This window comes from Falco punctatus (genome assembly GCF_963210335.1).
Source record: "Falco punctatus genome assembly, chromosome: 4".
Taxonomy (NCBI): Eukaryota; Metazoa; Chordata; class Aves; order Falconiformes; family Falconidae; genus Falco; species Falco punctatus.
In genome coordinates, this window is record NC_137583.1 from 1956673 (window position 1) to 1981009 (window position 24337).

At 42.1% G+C, this 24337-nt stretch overlaps 1 protein-coding gene across 1 annotated transcript in view; it reads left to right on the top strand.

Annotated features, from left to right (window-relative positions):
* Window positions 1–1832: 1832 nt before the first annotated feature.
* LOC308063009 (uncharacterized protein) overlaps window positions 1833–24337 on the top strand; it is a 35191-nt gene continuing 12686 nt past the window's right edge. The window contains exons 1-3 of the mRNA XM_080385402.1: window positions 1833–3329; window positions 19908–19998; window positions 22213–22336. Of these exons, the coding sequence (XP_080241528.1) occupies window positions 19984–19998; window positions 22213–22336 (139 nt within the window). The 5' untranslated portion in view covers window positions 1833–3329; window positions 19908–19983. The remainder of the gene's footprint in view (window positions 3330–19907; window positions 19999–22212; window positions 22337–24337) is intronic.

Genomic DNA, 24337 nt, shown 5'->3' on the forward strand with positions numbered 1-24337 from the left:
AGAGCTGGAAGGCTGAGTCAAAGAATGATGGTGACCAAAGCACGAAGGAAATCCCGTAGGGTGGCTGTCCAGACTTGAACAACCCTCTGTGCTTCAGGCAAACTACAGGTTGTCTGACGGTGTGTGCATGAAGTGCCTTCCTGATATAGAAGTTAATGTGGCATTGTAGTGTTAACGTGGTTAATACTGACATAGGAGTTAATGTGGCATGCACACCGCATGGCAAGGTTTTTTTTTGGGGGGGGCCTACAGGAGAGGCTTCTGAGAGAAAATGCCAGAAGCTTCTCCCACATCCAACAGAGCCAATGCCAGCTGGCTCTGAGACAGAGCTGCCACTGGCCAAGGCTGAGTTAATCGGCGATGGTGGTAGCGCCTCTGATAACTGACTGAAGGTCTTTTTTTCTGATTTGAATGGTAATAAATTAAACTATTTCTCCCCAAGACAAGTCTGTTTTGCCTGTGACAGTAACGGTGGAGTGATCCCCCTGTCATTATCTGGACCCACAAGCCTTTCGTTAGATTTTCTCTCCCGTGTCTGGTTGAGGAGGGGAGTGATAGAGTGGCTTTGGTGGGTACCTGGCATTCAGCCGGGGTGAACGCACCGCAGGCCTGAAAGTTGATTCATTAAAGCAGGGGGCAGCTGTCCTCTCCGAGGAAGTCAGGAGAACCTGGGAGACCTGATGGGCTTTTCTGCCAACAAAGAGGCAATGAGGAAGGAAAGGAGGTCCAAAAGAGAACTCCCTGGCCACACTTTATCCTTCTATTCTTGACTGCTGTGACCAGCAAGACATGAGGTCTAGGTATGGCCAGAACTGACAGTGCTCTGCAGGGGCACTGCGACGTAAACGCCGAGGCACGCCTGAGCAACGGAGTGCAGATGCAGCTGGCCAAAGAGCTGTGGTCGTGCAACGCCTCGCTGTGAGCAAAGGTGCATGTTCCCTGGCACCGTTCACCTCTGTTGGCATGTAGCTAATGGAGCTCTGTGTTGCCCTGGTGTCAGAAGACTGATCGAAACCTCAGAAAGCCTGGTGGGAAGGAAACCCTGAGCACGAGTTTGGCTTGGAAGGTGGCTGGTAGAAGAGGATGGCCTCTGCTCACTCTCAGCAGTGTCAGCCGGCTAGTATTTAGTATTGTAGAAGGGCTTCTTGGGGTTTCAGGTTTCTGTTTGGTCCTGTATTTCACTTTGGCCCTGGATTCCCCAAGACTGGGTTTTGCATTCCTTTCTTTCCACTCGGGTTTTACCTGAGACATTGTCTGGTTTTTGGCCTAGCAGTTTCCAGCGTGGACTCAGTGGTGCTGGGCGAGGAAATGTCCCTGCTGCCTGGGTGCTCATCTGAGCCGGCAGCTTGAACCGACTTCCCTTGGGAACTCCTCCTGCCTCTGGACCGAAGCTTGTCCTGCAGCACCATTGCCAAAGACCCCTGGGGACTGATGAAACAGCTCTCGGCTGCATGTAGCTAGCCTGTGTACGGTAAGGTTCTGAAGCTAAATGGTGCCTCTGCTCTACACTTCCCTTGTGTGGTTTGGGTTTTTTTCTCCACGAGATGTCCTCATAGGCATTCAAGGCAGCAGCTAGCAAGAGGTTTCAGTCTTCCCCACCCTACCTGCTCCTTCCTAGGCTCTTGCAGAATCTTTCCTTCGCAGAAGGATGGGAAGCGCAGGTGTATTAGGAGACAACTGTGAGCATTGGTAGAGGCAAATGGTCAGCAACTGAGAGGCGTGTGCAAGTCTCTCCCACTGAGAATCCCTTGTTGTTTCTTTCAGGTAAACCAGAGCTTTAATGGCAAGTCAGTGACTGGAGACATACAACACTGAGATAAGGAAGATTTGTCAGGAGAGAGTATATTATGCAGTAGCACATTACTAGAAAATGCTCTTTCTAGTAGAACTGCACTAATGCATGGATCAGCATTGATGCTTACACAAAATGGCTGGCTTGTTTTGCTAATGATCAATGCTTTCCTGCCATCTAGTCATTCAAATTACTCAAGTCCTTGGAATATTTTCTCAATAAAAATTGCTGTGTCAAATCACTTTATTAAATTGATATGACTGGCCAAAGAATACCTGACTGCTTTTAAAAAGATTTTTACATATTTGAAAAATTATGAAGGTGGTACATTTTGTTGTCTTAAAATATAGTAAGGGGTTTTTTTTGTAATACTGTTTCATCTGTCACATTTGAGGATACTGCAGACATGAATGTTTAGCATCTTTGTTCAGTCTTCCCTTTCAGCCCTCTGTCTTTTGACGTATCTTTTCTTTCCCTACAGTTCTGTGGTTTCCCCTGCGGTTTTTTAAGTCAGATGTTTGGAATCAGATACATAGTTATGCTGCTGGCTTGATGTATTGAAAACGCGAAACGTTTCACTGGGAACGCCCGGTCTGTCAGCAGCACCGTGCCTGTAGCGCCTGCCGGCGGCGGGAGGCGCGTTGCCCGGCCAGAGCTGTCTCGGCGGCGCTAGTGCAGTTTCTTCCTGACGGTGGCATCAGCTGTGCAGGTTTTGTCGTGCTGCAGACAGGAGGGGGTGCACAGTCCCGGGGAAGATGGGGGGGGAGGGAGGAAGGGGTCGCAAACGCAACGTTCTGCATCATCCCAGTCGTCCTCTCGCTGGCGTGCGTCTTTCTTTTTCGACAGGGCTGTGTTTATTGATCTTTTAGTTTCTGCTTAGCTCTGTATTGTCTGCTCCAATGCATGCAGGTGGTTTTTTTTTCATCTGGTGATTCTGCCGCATGTATCACAGGGCAGCCAGTTCCACACCGTGGCAGTCTGCTTACACCGTTCTGTAGGCGATACAATGTGCCTACCTTTCAGCAAACTGTGTAGTTATTAGGTCTGCATGCACACAAGGTATGGAACTACCTTGCTTAGCTGACGGTTGTGTTTTTCTGAACCTGAGTTGTATGTATCAGCTAGCTGATACTAACTACATCAAAGCCCAAAAGACACCCCTGCTGCCTTCCCTGCTGTTTGTTTGTTCCAGCTGTTCAGTTGATAGCATGTTGTGTGTGCTTTCAGACCTTGCAGTGCAGGGGGCAGGGTGTGAAAGATGGTGACTAAACAAGGAGGAAAAAGGAGAAACTAGTCGCTTCCAGGAGCAAAAACCACCTCTCTGCCATGTAATAGCTGTTTTCTTTCCCTCCCCCACCCGAAGTCACTCTTCCATGTGCATGCTCCACCCTTCTCTTCCCCAGACAGCTTGATGCATGGAACACCTTTGAAAAATGGTTTGAGAAGCACAGCACTTCAGGAGCAACTGTGGAAGCCATCAGTAGCCATCTCTGCTTGAAGACAGGTGCTGTTGTAAACCAGCATTTCATTGCTGCAGGTATATTGGCATTCATTTCTCATAACCCAAAAATAGCTTGTCCAGCTTGGGAGTGAGGACATTCTCCCTAAAGGTCCTAGGAGCCTGAGGCTATGGCTGTGTTATGTTCAGAAGGCCTATCACCAGTTAGCTTTAATCCAGCTGGACTGAGTACAACAGTACTCAAATAGTAACACAAGCTCAGTGTGGGCTAGCTAGCTGAGCAAGTGTCCGGGCTTCCCAAGAGGCTTCTAAAACCTGGAGGAGTGAAGGCTGGACCCAGCCTGGCTGCTGCAGCCAGTTTACTGCACCGTAGCGTAGCAATGTAACTTTCTGATGCGACTGCAGAGTGAGATTACCATTCAAATCATTAGGCCATAAATTCTTAAAGGCTTGGTCATGCTACCGAGCTACTTAAATTTTTGTGTATTTGTGTATTCAGCACAGTCGCTGAATGTAGTTGCTGAATGAAACAGCGTGCGGCTTTATTGCCTTGGAAACAGAAAGGTAACATGCATTAGCATAGGACCCCAGTGAAAACTTGGGTTTAGCCCATTTTTGATGCTGACTAACAGCCTACGTGCTGTTGGCAGCTGTTGAATTCGCTGTGCTTTAATGGTAGTGATGTCGTCCTGTGTCCAAGCCCTAGGTATGTATGTTACCTTTGAAAAGACAAAAGTGTGATCCGGCTGCTTCTGATGATATTGTTGTATTTAAAAGAACAGATACTTGTTGGAAGAGATGCTCATGAGCATGTGCATGTTGTTACCCTGTGTCTAATGTAAGATAATGTGGTAAATCTTAACCACAAAAGTGGTTTAAGGTAATTCATTTTACATTGCGCCATCGGTTTCCATGATTCAGCTGACAAGTGGTAATCCTGCATAACTTGCTAACTTGTTTTCATCCAGGGCAGGTAAGTGTTGAAATGCTGGAGTGGAGCAGTGCCTTAAAAAGAAAAAAAACCACCTCCCCCCCCCCCCCCCCCCCCCCCCTTCTTGTGATGGTGGTTAACAGTCTGGTCTCTGCAAAAACTTAGTGCTGCGGACTGGACTAAGAAAGAAGACTGCAGTTGTCTTACAGGTATTATGTTTTGATTAAGATGCAGCTGAGAAAAAATGAAGAATCATTCTTGTTTAATTTGCTTACGCATTAATATATTTGGATTTGATCCATTTGCCCTGGAGAACAGCAGTCTCAGACTCAGAGGTAACATGGTCTGATACAAATCCCTAAGAATTCCTACCAGGAAACTTTGGCTTTATTTTTACTAGCAATCACGTACTTTCTGAATGCAACTATAGCCAGAATCTCAGTGTAGGGAACTGCTTTGTAGAAGGTCCTTGTCTTAATTGCCTGATCAGGGAAACGGTATCCTCAGCCAGGAGGTTACTACGGCAAGGTTAATACATTCAATCTGCATTTGCATTGTATCCAGAAACTTTTGACATGTTGGCTAATATGATTGGTGGGTTCGTTTGGTTTTTGTTCTGAGAAAAAGTGTGAAAGCATAAATGAAAAACTAATGTGTGTGATAAGCAATAAGCATATAACTGTAATTGTGGAACAAAGTGCATTTTATAGTGTGTTAAAAGTTATGGGGAATACATAGTGAGAAAGAAGAGCAGCTGATCTGTGGTCCAGTGTGGCAGTTACTACGCCGGTTTAAAAATCTGCTTGCCAGCTAGAATCCAGCAGAGACAAAGATCCAGCTGCCTGATTTTTTTATTTTATTTTATTTTTCACCCCCTCCAGTTTGCCTGTAGCAGGCACAAGGAACTACCCACAAGAGAGCCGATGATTTACAACTCTTTGGAAGGAGAGGCCTGTGCCTTTTCTGCCTGCCGTCCCCTCTGCCATGTATTTGTGGCTTCCAGCTTTCATCTCTGTTACGGAACGAGTAGATGCATTGAGAAGTTTCTCAGTATTTGTCAATATCTTTCCTATTAAAGTTTCATTTTCCCTATGTTTTTAGCAGCAGTATTCACAGTGTTTGAAACAGCTTTGCTAGGAATTACAGCTTTTCCCAACATCAGTTTTATTAGAATATGTGCGATCAGAGTATTTCTGGTTTTCAGCTCTTGAATACTCATTTCAAATGTATGTATTTTGATGTAATTTGGTTTTAAAAAATGATACTCTTTAAGAAAACTTGGACACATCTCCCCTACGATCTTTATTTTTCTACTTCCAAAACATGCCATATTTAACTTTCAGAACATTAAAAACAACGCAGTCTGACTTTTGTCCTCAATTTTATGCTTTGCTGTGTTAAATATAAATGCCGTATAGATAACTGAATGATAGAACTGCTTTCTGAAATGATATCCTGTAGTATTCATCTTCTATGGAAGATAGTCTATTCCCTCATTGTACACTACATCATGAAAAAAGGAGAAAGTGGGGCCTGTCCCTTGCAAGTGTTTTTGGAAAATATTGTCAGTTAAAAAAGCAAAGGCATTTTTGGGGGTGGTTTTCTGTAAAGAAGGAAGAACAAAGAGGTTAAAGAAGTTACAGGCTTGAAAAGATTCTTGCGCTTAAAAAAATAAAAGGGACGATGATGTTAAGACATGCATGAATTGGTTGATGAGAAGACTGAAAGAAGTCTCTGTTTTAAAATACATATGTAGAGCTTGGGTTTGTCTAATTAAATCTTTGGCTTTTTAACCCTGACAGTTATGCCATGTAGTTAAAAAAAAAAAAAAAAAAATCTCTAACCCTGTTTCTTATGCCCTATTTTTTCTAATTGCTGCTTATACATAATTTAAAAATATTTTTCCCCTTAGAAGTACTTTTTAGCTTCTTTGAGATGAAACTGGCATGTAAGATGCAGTAAGTAATTTGAATTAACTTAAAATCTGTATATTTTCAATGAAAATGTTAATGTGGGTTAGTAAGATATTGCTTTAAACCAAGGCACATGCTAGTTGATTAGGGCAGTTCAGAACACACTGAAGTAAGTCTTTCCTAAAGTTAATGTTTAATTAGGTAGCCTATTTATTTTGTTTGCAGTTTGTACTAAGGAATTATAAGCCAGTCTTTTCACAGTGTGAGCCAGAAGGACTCACAGGCTAAAACAGGCTTTACATTAGGAAGCTCAAAATCAGCAGCGAGGCAAGGACCTCAGCAAGCGGCTGGATGAAGATTGTTCTGTAAGAAGTTATTCTTATGAGGCCAAGCATTGTACTGACTGCCTAGGCAGTATGTAGAGGGATGGACGTGCCTGTTGCTGGGATATACTTCTCTGGGCAAAAGTAGACAATAGCCCATAAATACTTCTTGGGAAGGAAAGAAATCCCTCATGAGTTAAAGATGACTTCCTTGTTTTTTAAAGGCAGTTGTGGATTAATTCTTATATGTGAATTTAAAGTTGGGCTTCCATTCCCTGGAGGAGATATCCCTTCCTTTTTATATTTCATTCTACTTCTCCGCCCCCACCACAGGGCGCTTAACCACAACTTAAATGAGAGGGTGTGACCGTACTGTTTAATTAAATGATGGTATTGACATGAAAACAATTGTGACTTCATTCATGGTGCTTCTTACAGAAGCAAACACTGGGCCAAGATATTACAGCAAAGAAATCGAGGTGAAGTTACTTGTTCAAAAGAGTAGGGAAATAATTGTGCATCTGTCAAATACAATCACTTCTTTATAAAATTCTCATCCAAAATAAATAATTTGAAGAAATACTGATACGTTTGATATTAATAATAATGTCATCACAGCACTGAATTTTAGGGAGTGGACCAATTACTCTATTATTGTTGAAATGTGATATCAATAGCTCTGTTCTTCAGTTCCACGTTCATAACTGGATTCTGCCTTCCGAAGTGCATGAATTTCTTTGGTCATAGGGCAGTTTGCTGCCATTGCCAGCCCATGCAGCTGTGGCCACCTGACTGTGCTGGGACGCAGCCAAGGCCATGTGCCAGCATTCGGCTCCGAGTGCCCTGTGGGTGCGGGGAGGAGGCAGAAGGGTTAGGTGCAACTGCCTCGCGGATTTGCTGTTCGTGTATGCCACCACCTTTTGACTGTTTAATTTTTTCCTATTGGTAGAGTTCAAGCCACACTTTACGCACAAATACAGCTTCCAAGGAAATAAAATTCTGTTGGGTATTTTGCACTAGGCAGAACTGCAGATTTCAGCTTGCTGGTAACGTGTTTGTACATGCAATTATTTATTTGGTGGATCTAATGTGTATTGTTGCAAAATGCCAAAAGTGCACATCTTAGAATTTTCATGTGTGACTGACTCCTGTGATGAAGAACTCATGACTTCTTGGCCAGTTACTTTTTGTAATGGGCCAAGAATTTTCCTATTCACCACAAATTAATCAGGTTTAGTGTTGGAGATTGAAGTCCCACTTACTGCTGAAATCTGCATGGAAGGTCTTTCACATGAATGCTGTTTTTGAAGATGACACCTGAAGCTGTAACAATTGTGCTATTGATGGACCTGAATTAATCAGAAAGCCTTATTAATTTGTTCTTTTTAGTTATACGTGGAAGATTTTCACAGCAGCTTGGCCCGTTAATTGGGATCATTTGCTTTAATATTACTTTTTTTCATGATCAAGGTGTACCACTGAATCCATGGCCCACTCAGGGCTTGCTCAAGCAGGTCAGTTCTCAGAACTCTGAAGTTGTTCATTTTACTAAGTTTCTGGGTTTTGTTCCCAGGTTAACATTACTTTGCATTACAATAGGAGCTGAAGCAGTGGTTTGTTAGCTTCTCCATTCCGGTCTTAAAGCAGCTGGTATTTTTGGTCACTTTTCCCTGGGCTAGGGCACGCCCTTGATTTCCGATGAAAAGAGTTAATGCTGGGGCAGGTGAGATTTTTAGACCCTCAGGTACAGTCTTGTCAGTGCTGATTTTAATACACAGATCACACAAAAAGGGAAAACTTTTTTTTTTCCCCCATTAAAAAAAACCCAAAACATTTAAGGGTATCTTAATTGTAAAGCCATGGCTTGTTTTCTTTTACGAGGGGGTTTAATTTGCTTTCTGCTTTCAGTTCAGTAACTTTTGAAATTGTCTCACCTTGGTCTCTCTGCTTTCCTTCTTACAATGATCATGCAGTTTTAAAAGATTTTTATCAGACAATACACCAGCAGAAATTTGAGCCGTGTTCTGTTGCTTTGGAAACAAGAACTAATATAACAAAAGTTTGCATGGCTTCACATGAAACGTCTATAGGCTACGGCTTTCTGCCCATACACTGCTTAATTTCAGGGAGGTATAGGTTCTCAGGCAAGCTTGTTACTTCTCCCGGTGGCTTGAGGGGGACTGTCACTGGGTGTTGTAATGCGGTCCGGCTCGCCATGCTGCTGTTAGCGGGGGCTTCTGACGTGTGGTAGCAGCAGGCAGAGTCCGTGTAGCAACAGCTCTCCCCACCAATCCGCAGAGATGCTCGATCAAGTGGAAGCGTTTGTAGCACTTCCTCTGCTTTTATTTTTAATTTGCTCTTTCCTCATCCCCCCCCTCCACTGCAGCTATAAGGTGACGTCCTGAAGCTTCTACTCTGTTTTGTGCAATAGAACTTGGTTAACAAAGTTTTTTCTGTTTAATCATTTAGTTGTGACCTATATCTGCCAGGAAAAGGTCCTGTATTTTATTTTCCCCTTTCTGTAAACTACTCTACTGCACCAGCTGTACAGTGCAGCTAAGTAAAACATCTGAATTTCCGTGTACACAGTTTTCAAGAGGACTTGGGAAAGAGTGAAGAGATTTTATTAGCATTTACTGCAGTTCATCAACATCCACTTTGATTAACAAGGCTACAGGAAAGGCGGTACTGGAAAATTACTGCACAGAGCACAGCGTAACTCGTACATGCTGTGGACTGCTGAATCGCGAGCGGCTAACACTGGTATTAGTGAGATTCCTCTGCTGAGATGGAGGGGGTTGGACAGCTGACGCAGATGACAGTGGCAAGTAGCATTGCACTGTGAGGAATGGGGAGAGGTTAAGAATTAATGCAAGTTAGAACTGAACTCTGGTCCCGCCTTCCAGGTATTTAAGACAGCTGGAGGGAGGCATGGGATAACAGAAATACAGAAGAAAGTGATCTCTGAGTCTCCTGTCTACTACTCTGTGTTTTGGAACAGAGGAAAATGAGTCTTTTGCTTAAATTCTCATTGCTAGGCGAAAGGGTAATTGTTCCTCATGCCTTCCAACTGCAGCCCAATTATCAGATCTGTGTTACAGCCTGGAAGCAAGCAGTGTCTTTGCTTTGGTAGCAAAGTCCAACCTACAGTAACAGGGACTGAGTTGCAGGGAGGATGTACGTGGCACCTCTTTAAAAGACAGGTTCTTACACACAGAGGCCCCTTGTGCTTTGTGCTGCTGAGTAGCTGGACCTGCTGTTTCTGACAAGTCCCTCAATTTAACTTGATGGTATTTCATATCCTATAGTCTTGTTTGCATTTGGTTTTAAAATGCTTTCTTACCCAAAGACAAAACCCGATAGCCTGTTGCTCAGCTGTCACTTGGAGGTAGTTGAGGACACTGATCCATGGTCACACAACAGAACACGGTACGTTTGGGAAATGAGCAGTCGCCTTTCCAAAGGCTTTGTTCAAATGGTCAGTATTAAATTTCTCTTTTGGTAAATTTTTTTGCTTAAGAATATGGAGTATCATCAGCTAAAAGTTAGTTCTTTGCTCTTTTGACTTTGTAAAAACAAGCGTGCGAATGTTGAACTTACCTTTCATTTTCTTGAGTGGGATATTTGTGGGTTTTTTTTCACCTGGATGTCCATGCAGGTTGCTTTGTAAGGCTACAGTTTTATCTGCCTTGTTGCAGTTCTCATAAGGCAAGTTAGGGAACGGGCTGTATGCTGAGCACTTACTGAACAGCACTTGTAAAGAATGCTCTGCATTCTCCTCCTGCGGAAAGGCACAGCAGTCCATTTTAAAAGAAGTCATCAAGTGGGGAGATGTAAGATATATGCACGTTGCATATATCTGTACCAGGCCACAGAACACAGCCAGAAAGGAAGCTGTTACAGATGCATGGGCTATAAACCAGTCAGCAGTCTCTTAATTAAAAGTGACATTGATATGAAACAGTTGCCACTTTGGGGCATCAATAATGACGACTGTGCATGAGGGAGTTAGGCAAATTTGCTGTGGTACGTTTTCAACAGCCTGCAGTGAAACTAGCCTCTAGAACTAGCTTTTTAGCCTAGGATCAATATGGAATGCTGTAATATTTCAGTAGCGTTTAATTATAGTTTTTCTTTTAGGTAGGTGTCGTAGGTTCTTGGGTCTGCTCTTCTGACTGGTGAACATTTCATTGACTCCATATATATTCTAAGACACGGACATGACTGAAGATGAGACATTTTGCTCTTTAGGCAGTGCAGGAGGTAGCTGGATGTTCACAACAACTGTTGACCAACCAGTCGTTCCGTCTGTCTATTTGTTATTGGCAAACCAAGAACTTCTGTCAAGAAACTCAAAACTTTAGTTTAAGGGGTGGGGAGCGGGGGGGATATGAAATTGTCTCTGTTGCTTTCATTATGGAAAGCAAATAACTATTCTGCAAATAACCAAGACAAATTCTGAAAATCAAGGTGTCATTTTCTAGGTAGACCATAGTCCACGAGATGTGCAGAGCTAGAGGTCTCCCTGTCTAGTTTCTATTTTCAGCTCTTACGAGGAGATACTGCACAGCTCCACAGTAGCACCCCGGAGAAAAAAAAGCTGTGCAATTCAGACCTGCTTGCTGTTTTGCGTATTCCTGTCCTTTGCTAATGATCTACCAGGCTCTGCAAACCAGTGGAGTAAGTCTGTCAAGGCCTGGACAGTAGTTACGGGAGGGAGGAAGTAGCACGTGAACCTGTGCTGGTTCTTTCCAGCGCAGATCAGAAAGGTCAGGATGTATTCCCTACACCCTGCTCTGGGCTGTCAGTATGAAATAATTCTAGTCTGGTAACAACAGTGTCTGATGTGTTGGAAAACTGACACCAGGCACCACGGGAACACAAATCAGTAACCTCTTAGTGGTGCAAGAGAATAGCAAAGGAGAATGGAGACTCATAAATTAAACCACTGTACAGCAGCTTTGATGTAAGCTCTGGTAGATCAAGCTTTTTACCCATTTATGCCTGTTCAAATTTCTTTCTCTTCCATACTTTATAGTTCAGCAGAATCTGTTTAATTTTTAATTATTTAATTTCTGCCTCTGATCTGAATTTGAATCGCTGTAATGAATTTTCACTGTTCTGTTGTTTACCTCACTTAAAGGATATGAATTCTGCCAATGCAGAGCCAAGATAGATTTGGACAAGCTGCAGCGGTTGGGCAAGAGGAGGTTTGTTAGCCATCTAAAACCATCTTAATTGCATTTCAGTGCCAGCCTGAGATACGGCGTGTGTTGTTGCTGAGCGCCGTCCTGCTGTCAGGCAGGAGTCAGGAGACCATATAACCTTGCCTATTTTGTTTCAAGATTTTGTACCATTGTGTAGTTCCATAAGTGTATCTTGTAGGAGGTTCGTTAAACATTTTAATCATCCTAATTAAGAATTATTTTGCCTTCCATGAAGATAACTTACCTTTCCCTTCAATGCTGACAAACCTAAGTTGCAGGAAACTACTAACCAGACCTTAACGCAACGGGCCTGCAGACTTTTAAAGCTCAAGCGAGATTTTTTGGCTTTCAGCTTTGGGCTGTTTTGGGGGGGGGGGGGGGGGTTGGTTTGTGTTGGTTGTTTTATTTCTTGCAGTTGAAAGAAAATGTTAGTATTCATACTTCAGCTGAAAGTTGGAGATCTCTTTGTAAGCACGATTTCAAAACTTGGTTCTGTAGAGAGAATGCCACATCTTGAATCACCAATAACTTTTCTATTCCAAGTAAAATCAATTTTTCATTGTATGCAGTGATATGACAATTAGCGCGGTCTAATAATGTAAAGTGCTTGCCACTAGATTTTCTCTATACATCTTAAAAAACCTCCACCCCCCCCTAAAAACCCCAAACTCCAAAACCATAAAAGGTCTGATTTTATTTCTGACTGTACATTGAGAACGCTTACCTCCTGTTGCAAACTGCTGAACACTGAGTTTTTTAGCAAATCAGACCACATGTTCCCTTGTGTAGATGTTCTCAAGTATATGCAAGTCTTTAAGCACTTGCTTTTGAGCACTTTACCCTACCTGCTCAGAAAAGAACGAGAATATTGCTCAAAATAGTCTTGGCTTTATGAGGCAAGCTTGTTGCACAAACATCTGTGGTTTCTGATTTCAGGGTTACAGAGCTGGCTAACCAGCAGCTCACCCAGTGTAGGGTGTCTCGGCGTGTTTCGCTCTCCTGGCAGCGCAGCTGAGACAGCTGCAGGGAAACAAATTCAGTCAGGTTCTGTTCACCACTCAGCCCCTTCACACTCAAAATCACTGCCTTTGCAAAATGCGAAAATACAGCTAAAGGAGTGCTGAGCTAATCAGTACCTAGCAGCAGCTAAAGATTTGGTTAATGAGCCTTTTTTTTTTTTTTTTAACCGTTCCAGAAACAGGAGCAGACAGGACAAATGACTATACAGCTTTAGACGTTATCTGACTGTTGAAGCATTTTATTCAAGAAATAAAGTTATCCAGTTTAGGTACCCATGTGTCTTAAGCCAAATGACTTCTGCCCTTGAGTTTGCCACATACAAAATTTTCTGTGGGATTCCTCTTACGCTTGCTTGTGTGGGCAGTTCCCTTGGTTCAGATGGCCACGTACTGCACAGTACCTGAAAACTAAGTGAAGTTTCTGCAGCCTTCTCCCTGCTGGATTCTCCCCTTGAAGGAATTTTTGCCGCTCATGATGCGGTACTCCTTTTACAGTAGTTTTCACAAATATGATCACTCATACCAGACATCCAGTATTCAAGATCTTATTTTAGTTCCCCTGCATGTAGTAGAGGGCTATTTATACTCGCCTGGTTTTGCATGTGACACTTGGAGTAATAGGATATAAAACATTACAGCTTTTCAGATCCCTTTGCTTAGGTTGACTCTCATCTGTGCCGTTAATACCTGTAACAAAGTGCAGTCACGGGGGGAGAAAGAGCATAGGTAGCAGAGAAGCCATTGGTTTGAATATCTTCCTCACAAGCTTCTCAGATGAAGTTATTTTCTCTATGAAACACTAGTCAAAGATGTACATGTGCAGTCTTAGTTCTTTTCTAGCCCATCTTTAGAAAAAGCTTAAATTAGAAGAAGAAAAATAAAACATAGCTACAGCCCTTCCAAGAAAGATCTAAGCATAAGCAAAGCTGAATTTGACGTGCTGTTGTTTCTTGAAGACAGCTGTGGGGTTTGACTTTTTTCTAGGTTAAAAGCATGTTTTCTGTTTTAGATTCACATAGATTTTTATCTCCTAGATACCTTCTGCAAACACTCCTCTCTTCTGTGTGTGATTTGTAATACCTTCTTTGCATAAGCAAACTGACTGATAAATTATGATCCATTTATGCCTCAGTGCAGATAATTGCGGATGCTTGGATGCTGCCGTATTCTACAGTTTAACTGGGAATATACTACACTCTAAGTATGCATATTATATGTTCAGTACTGCCAAGAAGAGGAGAGATAGCAAAGCATAAGAAACAAGATTATGTGGTGCAGTCACTGTTTTTAAATCTAGATGCAGTCACTGTTTTTAAATCTAGATGAATACAAATTTGTGGGGTTGACTTGGCAATTGACATTAATTTTTGATTTATTTTCTTTTGTTATACAGGTGTTGGAGGCAGTAGGAAAAATGTGTTGTCAAATAGTATAGCCTCATTTATCTTGAACAAAAGACAGTCTTGATACTGTGAAGGTAATGGTAGGCAGTGAAAAGAGAGATGAACTGTTAGGTTGCTCAGCCTGTTGCTACCTACTACATGTGTCAGCCTTTTTGCCAAAAGAAAAAAGAACACCTAAACAAAAGACTTCCTAGGTTCTGCGGGCTAACAAATGCATGTTTGTTTATATCACCTTACGTGAGCTCTAGGGGATAAAGTACTTTTAAGAAAAAAAAGGTTCTCCTGTATGGGAGTAGTGCTTTAAACTTAATTTTAAAGGCAATAGTTTTTATGTTGTAAAGGAGATTTAATAAAAATAGCTTGTAATGAAACCATATCTAAAGCTGCTAAGTTAGTTAGAAATGTAATTTAACAACAAAACCAAAAACTTACATATGGTTATTTACAACCTCCCAGACTACAATCTGGAAAAGATGAAATGCAGGACCCGCTACGTGCAGCGACAGCAGCTCCTCTCGCTGAGCGGTGGCACCAGCGTTGCCAGGTCTGTGTTTGCACCCGCGGGCTCAGCCGGGCGGCGGGTGGCAGCTTCTGTTGGGAGTCCAGTCCCACAGAGCGGGTAGAATGGCTCATTCCTGAAAAAACTCCCCTGCCAGGCTGACAGGCTGTTTTAAAGGCCTATTTTATTTTCTTGTTCTAGTAGATAATTAACTGAAACTGTAAGGCTGAGGTTTACGGAGTTGATTTCATTATCTCATTCCTGAAATGACGATCACTCTATTTGCTCACATCCTGCTAAACTTCTCAGCTGTGGTGAAGCTGTTCTAAAGGAGTCTTTCAAGCATGCCATTCTTGTTTGTAAACTTTTGTAACCTGGGAGAAAAACTGAACTGATGCTGTTGGGCAGCATTTGACATATCTTGCCGTTGAATTGACACATACTTTGGATATTTTTTTTTATTTTAGATTTTGTGATTTTATTATTTTGGATAATAATATTTTAATTTTATAGGTACAAAAACAGTTTTGTTGTGATAGAGTCATAATACAAGATCTTTGGTTTTGGGAGAGAAGCAAAGATAAAATGGCAACATATCATGTTTTCAAAAAAGTTTTCCTTTTTATTCTTGGAAAGCAATTTGACTTCTCCTCCCCCTTCCCTTGAACTTTCTGCTCTTCATAAGTAATTTTCCAACATATAATTAATAGTTCTTGTCTTTATGTCATTTCAAAATTTCTCTGTATCTAACACAAGCATGAGTCTGGAATTCTTTTGTTCTGACCTAAAATAAAAGTCTCAGTGATTGACAAGGGAAATAAACTAAAGAATCGTTAGAGGGCTATCCTTAGGTCCAATAACTGCACCAGGCACTGTTATTTTAAGCTTCTGATTTGTAACAAAACAAACAATTCAAGGGAAGAGCTGTCAAATGTGGATATTGGACACAAAGGTGTTTCAGGTCTGTACTGGGGACCAGTGTGAGGGTGGTTAACGTCTGTCTCCCTTGGGCACTTCAGACGGGCCCTTGGATGTGCTTTGTGTTTATGCAAAGTTGTTGCCATTGGTGTTTTTCTGCTTTTATTGAGGATCCAAGCATAGGAATGCCACTAATAAAGCAGTGCCTTTACCGCGCATGCCAGGCCTTGCGGTGCTGCAGTTTTATTCCTCTGGCTTCTAATGGCTGTAAACAGGGCAGATCAACACTGTAGCCTTGGCAGCAGGAGAAATTTTTAAGGATATAAATAAAAATGAGGTGTCTGGCTCCTGCAGGCTGTTACAGTGCTTAGCTGCCCTTCTTGGCTTCTCTTTTTTTCTTTTTCTTCTCTTTTCTTTTTTTTATTTGTTTCTAATCTCTACTGTTAAGGAAAAAAAAAGTGTTAAAAAAAGAGAGACCTGTGTGTATTCATAGCATTTCATATTTTCATATTGTTTAGTTCTAGAAAAAAAATATCAGGATTATCTGATCCATCCTCCGTTACCTTAGGTCCCTACTTTCTGTCTTATTCTGCCACTCTTTTTTTATTTATTATCAGATCAGAAAGTGAAAATTTTCTTGCACAAGCAGAGAAGACACCAGCTGTGGCCTCTTAAAAGACAAAGTGAAGTTTGCAATTTCATTCATTTACCGTAGGCATTGTGACTATTTCGTACTGGACGTCCCCCCGTTCACGTTTGGTTTGCCATGAGCTCATTCTGCAGGAGGGGCCCGAGTCAGTTTACTGGTTGTCCTGCCATCCTAGGTGGGGGTGACCAGCCGCTGATAACAGCCTCAGCGACTGACAACAGAATGAGCAAATACTGAGCATGAGCAGATGGTTTTGAACGAGCGGGTTGTCCGCCTTCTTGTTGAAACAGCAACCTGAGACAAGCAGGGCTCTTCTGGCTGTTTATTTCACAAATGGAAGTGGTCTACATGTGGATCTGCTGAGCCTGATGGCTGCTGGCATTTGAGAAGCACTGACGTTCAGAACGCACTGACAATACTTAGAGCGGGTAACCCCTCCTGTGCAGATACATACAAATCCTGTCATACTACATGTCAGAGTCCAAGTTCTCTTCTGCGGCATGTGAAAGCTTTCAATAGTCCTGTAAAGCCTCCAGCTGGAATGTTCATTAGCCACTTCTGCCAGATGTTTTCAAGGATTCTGTGAAATACCTGTTGTTCGAGATCAGGCTCTCTGAACACAGCAAACAACCATCATTCCCTTGAAATTGTATCTAAAGCCATACTTCAGATGGTAAAATACAGTATTTTTTGAAATGTTGACTTTTGTGCTGCTGATAGAAGGTGAGATACCAAAATTAAACACCTAACAGTTGCTAGCGATGTCTCATTTCAGCTGAATTACATCATTAGGGAAATCTTCAGTCACATCCTTTTCTGCACTGCACTTTCTTACTTGTTCTTTTACCTGCACATAAACGGTAGAAACTAAATAAGCTGAAGACTTGCTGATGCTGAAAGGAGTGTGTGCTCCTTCCGCGCTGCGCGTGCTGGGCCCAGTGCTCACTGACCGCATGATCAGCAAGCCATGATCGGGCAAGGGGTGACGGCTTTAAGCTGGAAGAGGGCAGGTTTAGATGAGCTATTAGGAAGAAATCCTTTCCCGTGAGGGCGGCGAGGGGCTGGAACACATTGCCCAGAGCAGCTGTGGGTGCCCTGACCCTGGCAGGGCTCCGGGCCAGGCTGGATGGGGCTGGGAGCCACCGGGGCTGGGGGGAGGGGGCCCTGCCTGTGGCCGGGGGGCTGGGACTGGGTGATCTTTAAGGTCCCTCCCAGCCCAACCCAGTCTAGGACTCTACGATTCTAAACCAGTCCTAATCTCCTCACCCAGCAGCAGATGTCCCTTTGGTTCACCGTTGTTCTGTGACAGTTGATTTGGGTCATTTTGTACTCAGGTGCCACAGTCAACTCCAGATACGTAGGAGGAGCACGTGGCTGGGAGAGGGAGGGGGATAAGACAGAAGTGGGAAAGGAGAGAAAGGTGGCAGACTGGTTTGTAGGTTTTAGCACTTAACAGAAAGCTTCCAGATATTTGCAAGTGTTTCTTACTTGCATTTGTTGTACCACATAGCTGGAGTAGCGTATAGGTAGAAAGAGCTGTGCAAGATTATCAGTGTTCCTCTGGCACCTTCCCTGCTTCCTTCCCTAAAGGCGTGAGAGCAGGTTTGCTTTGTGTCTTCCACGGAGGGCAGTGAACTGAAGCTACGTGCTCGTACTTACTCGGAGGCAACTTCGTGTGGGGCTGCAGAGTATTACTACTGAGAGAACTAGGGGTTGAGACGTAACGTCTTTAAAGACATACACAGCGTACGGCGTGACTGTGTTCTCCAATGGGATTCCAAGAAATTTCAACTCACTTTGTCACATCATCTTTGTGGTATGTCTTGCATTTTTCTTTCAAATACTTAGAAATCTTCATTAAATTACCCGTATTAGGAAATTTACAGTTAAGAAACTGTTGGTGGAGTGTTCCAAGACATAATAGTGAGTTTGTTTTGATCACCTGCCTTCATCTGATTGCCCTAGTGAGGATTCTGATCTTGACAGTTCTCTTTGCTCCCACCTCATCATTTAGATTTCTTTGAATGTACATTTTGGCAATACTTGGATTGCCAGTAAATTCTATGACATTGCAGTGTTTAAAAGTTAAATGTTTTAATGATGATTACTGGTGTATATGACAATAAAAGGTTTTTTTTTATGTTAAGCTTTGAAGAGAAAATGCTTTTAATTAACAAATAGTTGGACGAAATAGAAACCAGTGAATTCTGCCTTTAGTTGGAGAGAAAAGAAGAAACTACACATGCACTCACACACACACATGAAATGTAGGAACTACTCTGCTGTGCTAAATCAGTGTCCCTTATTCAGAGGAGTAACTTTGTTTCTGTAATTAGAAATGGATTGAAGTACTGCACCTTGGAAACTTTACCTCTAACGTTGCTAAATTCATGTCCTCGTTAGGAGAGAAGGTGGACTGATTCACAATTTATACACGGCGAACTCTCCGCTGCCAGGGAGATACGTGAGGCTGGAATTCCAGATTGTAGAAGAATCTGTTCCCTGGGTGGGCTGGTTAACTCACAGCCTGCGCTAGCTGTTGGTAACTAGCAGGTCATCTTTAATTTGAACCAGCTCCTGCAAATGATCTTGTTTATACGGGGAAGGGGATCACACGTCTTCAAACTACACGGGCCCATTCATTCCTAATGCGCAATAACAACAACCAACTCTGAAAAACAAGGGAGAATAGATGTGTGCAAACTTCATTGGGGTTGGGTGGGGTTTAGGCAATTCACTGCTCCTTTTGCACTAATACTACTATTTTTAGTTAAAAATCAACATTTTTTGAGTGTGGAGTTATTTGAATGGATCAGGTAGAATTGACCTTCATTTCTTACCCGTGTAAACAATGAGTAAATGTATAGCCCAAAATATCAAGAGAAATGCACAACATCTAACATTTTAATCTGCTGTAGTTCTTCATTTATGGCCTATCGGTTTTTTGAAACAGCGGATTCATTACCTTCTGTAGCAGGCTCAGGTTAACATTTTATGCTTCTTTTCTTGATTAAATTAAACTCTAACCCTGAAAATAGGGATGATTGAGTCAGTGGTTGCTATGGAAATGTTAATTTGATACATAAAGCTGCAGTTGCATGTTTGTTTCCCCCTGATTTGCAGCTTCTCCTAAACCTCTCACCATTGGTAACTGCTGCCTTTTGCAAGGCATCACCAGAAGGCTGGTGAGTGTCCCGTAACCTGCTTCAGGCCAAACGAGCTAGATAAGCTTAATAATTTAAATGGGTGATCCAAGCTAACTTGTCTGAATTTTTGCCTGAATGATAAGATAGTGCCTGTATGAGGTATCTGCTGGCTCGGTAGCGGAGGTGGCAGCACCCTGGCAGAAAGGCAGTTGGCAACTTCAGGTGGTTAAGTTGTCTTCTCGCTCATCTTAACTTTGTACGAGATATACATCTGCTTGCTTAGTGGTTTTGGGACAAGAGCTACACTTACATCTTACAGCAAACTTAGTAGCAGGCTTTCGTACCTAGCTAAAACACGTTTTATGGTGGTTTAACCCAGACTACGTTCTTAGCAATGCTTGTTTTAACCATTGATTAGCCCCTGTTCATCGGAGGTGAGGGGGTGGGACAAGGAATATTTCAGGTTTTGAGAAGAACTGCCCTTCTGAGAACTGCAGATTTTCATGTTGGCAATTGGGACAGTAGGAGGTGCAATTCAGAAAGACGATCTCTAGCTGAATGGTTCATATTGACTTTGGCTTACCACAAATTGCTAATCTCCTTCCTGGTCATCATCAGATGAATGGTTTTTCTTTTTTTCACTTTAAGGAAGGAGAACTACAGTTTTCCATTTGAGGTTTTACTGCACAATGGAAGATTCTTGCCTCTTCTACCTCAGAAATGAATGAAGCAAGTTCAGGTACTTATCTATTCACTGACTGCGTGTCCAATCCATATACATACAATTTTCTAAAAATAGAGATAATGCTCTTCTGAAAAAATCAGCTGATATAATTAGAAAACACACTGGTGTCTCCCTACATCTAACTCCCTCAACTCTTCAAGTCTTAAATAACAGCAGCGTACTTCAAAGTTAAATAAAAGTTGAGATCAAATCCAAGTTGAGTTCGGAGTTTAATTAGATGTATACCAGTCTGACCATCTCAGAAAGATAGATCAGGCTGGCCAAAAAAGTAGTAAGATGGCTATCTGTAAAGGTGCTCAGAGGAAAGCATAGCCTGTGGAATATGGGGGGGGGGGGGGGGGGGGGAAGTGCGTTTTTTAATACAGTATACAGGCATTTGCAAGAAGCCGTCTATTTTAAAAGTTATAGCTGAGCTTGAGTTTTGTCATTCTTGCTGAAATGTGTCTGGAGGATTATGTGCTGATCTGGAGGAACGGAGAGGTTCAAGAGGGGGTGTGTTTCCTGGGAGAGAGGCCAAAGGTGGCTTGTAGCAGGGCAGTAGGCCTGTTCCCTGTGTTGTGTTTGAAACAAAATACCAAATCAAGTAGGCTTAAATCAAACCTGCTGTATTTTAAACATATCTATGTGAGGAACTGGAAGAAAAAATGTGGTTGTAGAAGTTTGTAGGTGTGGAAAAGAACGCAGCAAAGAACTTCTTTTGGTGCCCTGAATACCAGGGATGAGGTTAGGTCTGGGGGAAAGGTCCCTTGCGTTGGGAACCAAGACTACATCTTCGTGCCGAGGACAGGACAGGGACATTCTGAACCACTTATTTTCACTGCAAGAGGAAGCCATCTGGTTGCAAGGAACCCGACCTTTATGGAAGGTTCTCCTATCAAGATTTTCTCTTGCTTCTTAACTGTTGAGATAAAATCCAAAGCATTCTTTTTTTGGTTGTGTATATAAACTGCTCCATCCATAGTCGGGGTTTAAGATACATTATCTACGTTGTGATGACTCGCATAAAATCTGTGCCTAGCCTACTGCAGAGCAGTGCTCTCTGTGCAACTCCAAATAGGCAGGAGTGCCAAGTAAGAGGATGCAGTTCGTTGCTGGACAATTAATCAGGAGTCTCATATTAACTGGGATGTGTCCTTCAGGAAGAACTTCACAGCACCTTTGTCTTGTGAGGCTCTTTGGTTAATTGGCATGATTATTTCTTAATTGCAGCCTTAACTGACACTGCTTTTGCATTTAATCAGATCGATAATGTTGATAATGTTTCAAAACCCTAGAGCTAATCCATACTGAAATAATTTTACAGTCCCAGAAAATGAAGACTCTGATTCTGTTTTGTAACATTAAATAACACTGTTTATATTCTTTAAAAGTAATGTGTGTGATGTAGCCTTGGAGGCTGGCAGTTTTCAACTGTTATTCCTCTTGAGTATGAAAATTGGAGCTCTAAGACAGCACCTCGTTAAAATACTTCACCAGCTCTTTCAAAGCTGATGGCTTCAACTGGAAACTTAAGTAAGTTTGTGATAAGGAAGAGTCGATAGAGACATTGTGAGCAGTCTGTAGTGGTGCCGTAAGGTGTTTGCTGTAAAACTACAGTAATCATGAGAACTGTCAAAATGCAATGGAGTTGTTAAAACACTTGTCCTACTTTTACTTTACCATAATGGTCATCTTTCTTGACATGTATATTTAGAATTATCAAATCCAATGCAAAACTGAGCAACAGTCCCAACCAGGTGTCCCGAGACACTCTGTGTAGCTCAGGATGGAGTTTAAAGGAGCTGCTACTCACAAATGTGTCCACAAAGTTTAGACTGTCATTTCATAAAAGCTAATTCTGCCTGTAATGCTAAAGTATTTACCTGCTGGCATATAATTTTGGCCTGGAAAGGCAAATTTTTATGTCAATTATTAGTCATGAACCAAACCAGACAAAGGTTCACAAGGGGCACATATTGGGAAGCAGGGGAACCGGTGACGTGGAGTTACTGAAGGTGATCATCTATGTTGGGTATCACTTTTTTGGTGCAAGTCTGAGGCGAGCACTGCTGAAGCATGCCTTGAACCCAAAGTGTTACGTGGAATGGGTAGTCTGGGGAGGAGTGCTTGGGATGATAAATGGCCTGTCAGCGCAGAGGCCTGGACAGCCGTTAACTCTCCCTGGAAGTGTGCCATGTGGTCAGTCGTCACGAGTTTCTCCTTTTGCAGAATGAAGTTCTTTTCCCTGCTGGGAGAAATCATTTTTCTGTGGAACTCCAAAACATGGATTTTGGCCAGACTTCACGAGCCGAGGCTGACACTGACAGTGCCGCCGGCTCCTTCAAAGAGTTTGGTGAGTGAGTTACCTGTCTCTGCGCTGGAATGGAAGCTGTGAAGACAAAATACACACGCTCACGCACGAGTACGGTTGTTGTCATTCCTAGCTATATGTGGAAGTGCTGAGTAATGTAGCAGAGTGCTGAACTCTTTTATTCCCTTTAAAGACTTCAGTGGTATCATTTGGCACAGTAAAGCTGTATTAAAGCTCCTTGTCAGGTAGCCACCCAGAGATACTATTTTGCACTCACTGATAATCTGATAGCCAGCTCTGAAAGGTGGAAAAAAGAATTGTAATACACTTTTGAAAATTATAAGGTACTACATATATTGGGGAAAAAATAGAGGTATAAAAGAAGCCTTGATATGCCTTTCCTTAGAGAACTCCAATATTGTCTGTATTGGGTGGAGGTTATGCAGCTGTTTTTATCCTAATGTTAACGTATTAAGTTAGAGGAATCTTTCCACTTAATTGAGCAAACACAGGAGAGTATTTATGTAACTGAAGATCTGCAACTGCCAGTAGACTTAATTAGGAGAGGAATGATTAGGCAAATAGTAGTGTCCAAATAGTCCCAATAGAAAAATGTATTGTAAACCCAATAGAAATCTCACTAACGTTGTCATTGGTGATGAGCTGTGCCTTTTGCAGTACCGTAAAGGGAGGGAAATGTGGAAGGATCTCAGTGGGCTGTCAGCTTGGGTATGAAGCAGAAACAATATCAAGGTTTTAAGCTGTCTAGTCTCATTATTGTCACTTAGTCATGGCTGCAGCTCTGCTACCTGCTTAAAAGCCTTCCTTGATTGAATGAGCCACTTTATGGCAAAATAGGTACAAAAGAGAAAATTTCAGGTTAGTACTTGTTATAGAATTGTTGCTTCACGCATCAGAAACAAATTGCCTCCTACGCCGAGCAGATAACCAACTTAAAAATGAGACCAATTAAGCTTATTTCAAATACTTTTGCTTGAATTCAACAGCTTACTGGTTCAAAGAATGGAAAAGTTAATGAGCATATTATCTAGACTTTCCATTGTAATTGTACTCATACAGTGGATAAAAAGACAAGCTAATTAATGTGACGTCATATTTATAGTGGCTGTCCTAGGAAGCAGTCGCTTTGGTTCCTGGTCTGTCATACGGCCAGCGAGGGAAAATATCTTAGACATGGTTCTCTGGGGTAAGCTGAGGGTGGGTGCTGTAACAGAGAAGCTGATCTCCCTATTTTTCCCCCGTTTTGTCATCTGATAACCTTTTCAGCTCTGTTACAAATTACTGTATTGCCTTTCTCTTTACAATACTGTACAATACTGAGTGCATTTTTCAAGGTTGTTTCTTAGGGGCACTGGAATGTTATACATCGCTACAAAACCCTGTACTGTGAGAATATCTTATCAAAACCTATCAGTAAAACCAAAGCATTTCACAGATTTCAGAGACTCCAACTTGGGAAAGAGGTAAGTGTTCCTCAGAAATAACCTCCTCCTTGTTGTCCATCCGAGGCACGGAGAGGTTCGGGGGGCTGCTTGAGGGTCACAAATACCATCTGGAGCAATGCTAGTCATATGAATTGTCTCACAGGACCCTAGTTTCTAACCAGGTTGGAATAATGGCCTTCATTCCTCTACCAGTGAGCTACAAGGCCACCCTGATTTGAACTGTTAACAGGATTTTGTTTGGGTTTTTGATCAAAAAAGAAGTTTATTTTATTTTTAGCAATGGGTAAATTAATCCACATCAAAGTGTTTGAGGCTGACAGCTCTGGAAAACTGATGTTTCTCTTGGTCATAGTGAAAGTTTACAGTGACAGTTGTGAGCATTTTGTATTTATCTATTCTACTTCCTCTATTAGCTACAGTTGCTGATGTTTTTAATTAACTTTTTTTAATTAATTAACTTTTAATTAACTACTTTCCTGTTATGGTAGCAGCTGTGGATAAATATCACTTAAGCAGGCCTCTTTCTTATGTGCGGGTTTTTTAAATGTGACTATAAAATATTAATTCTGGATTCCTG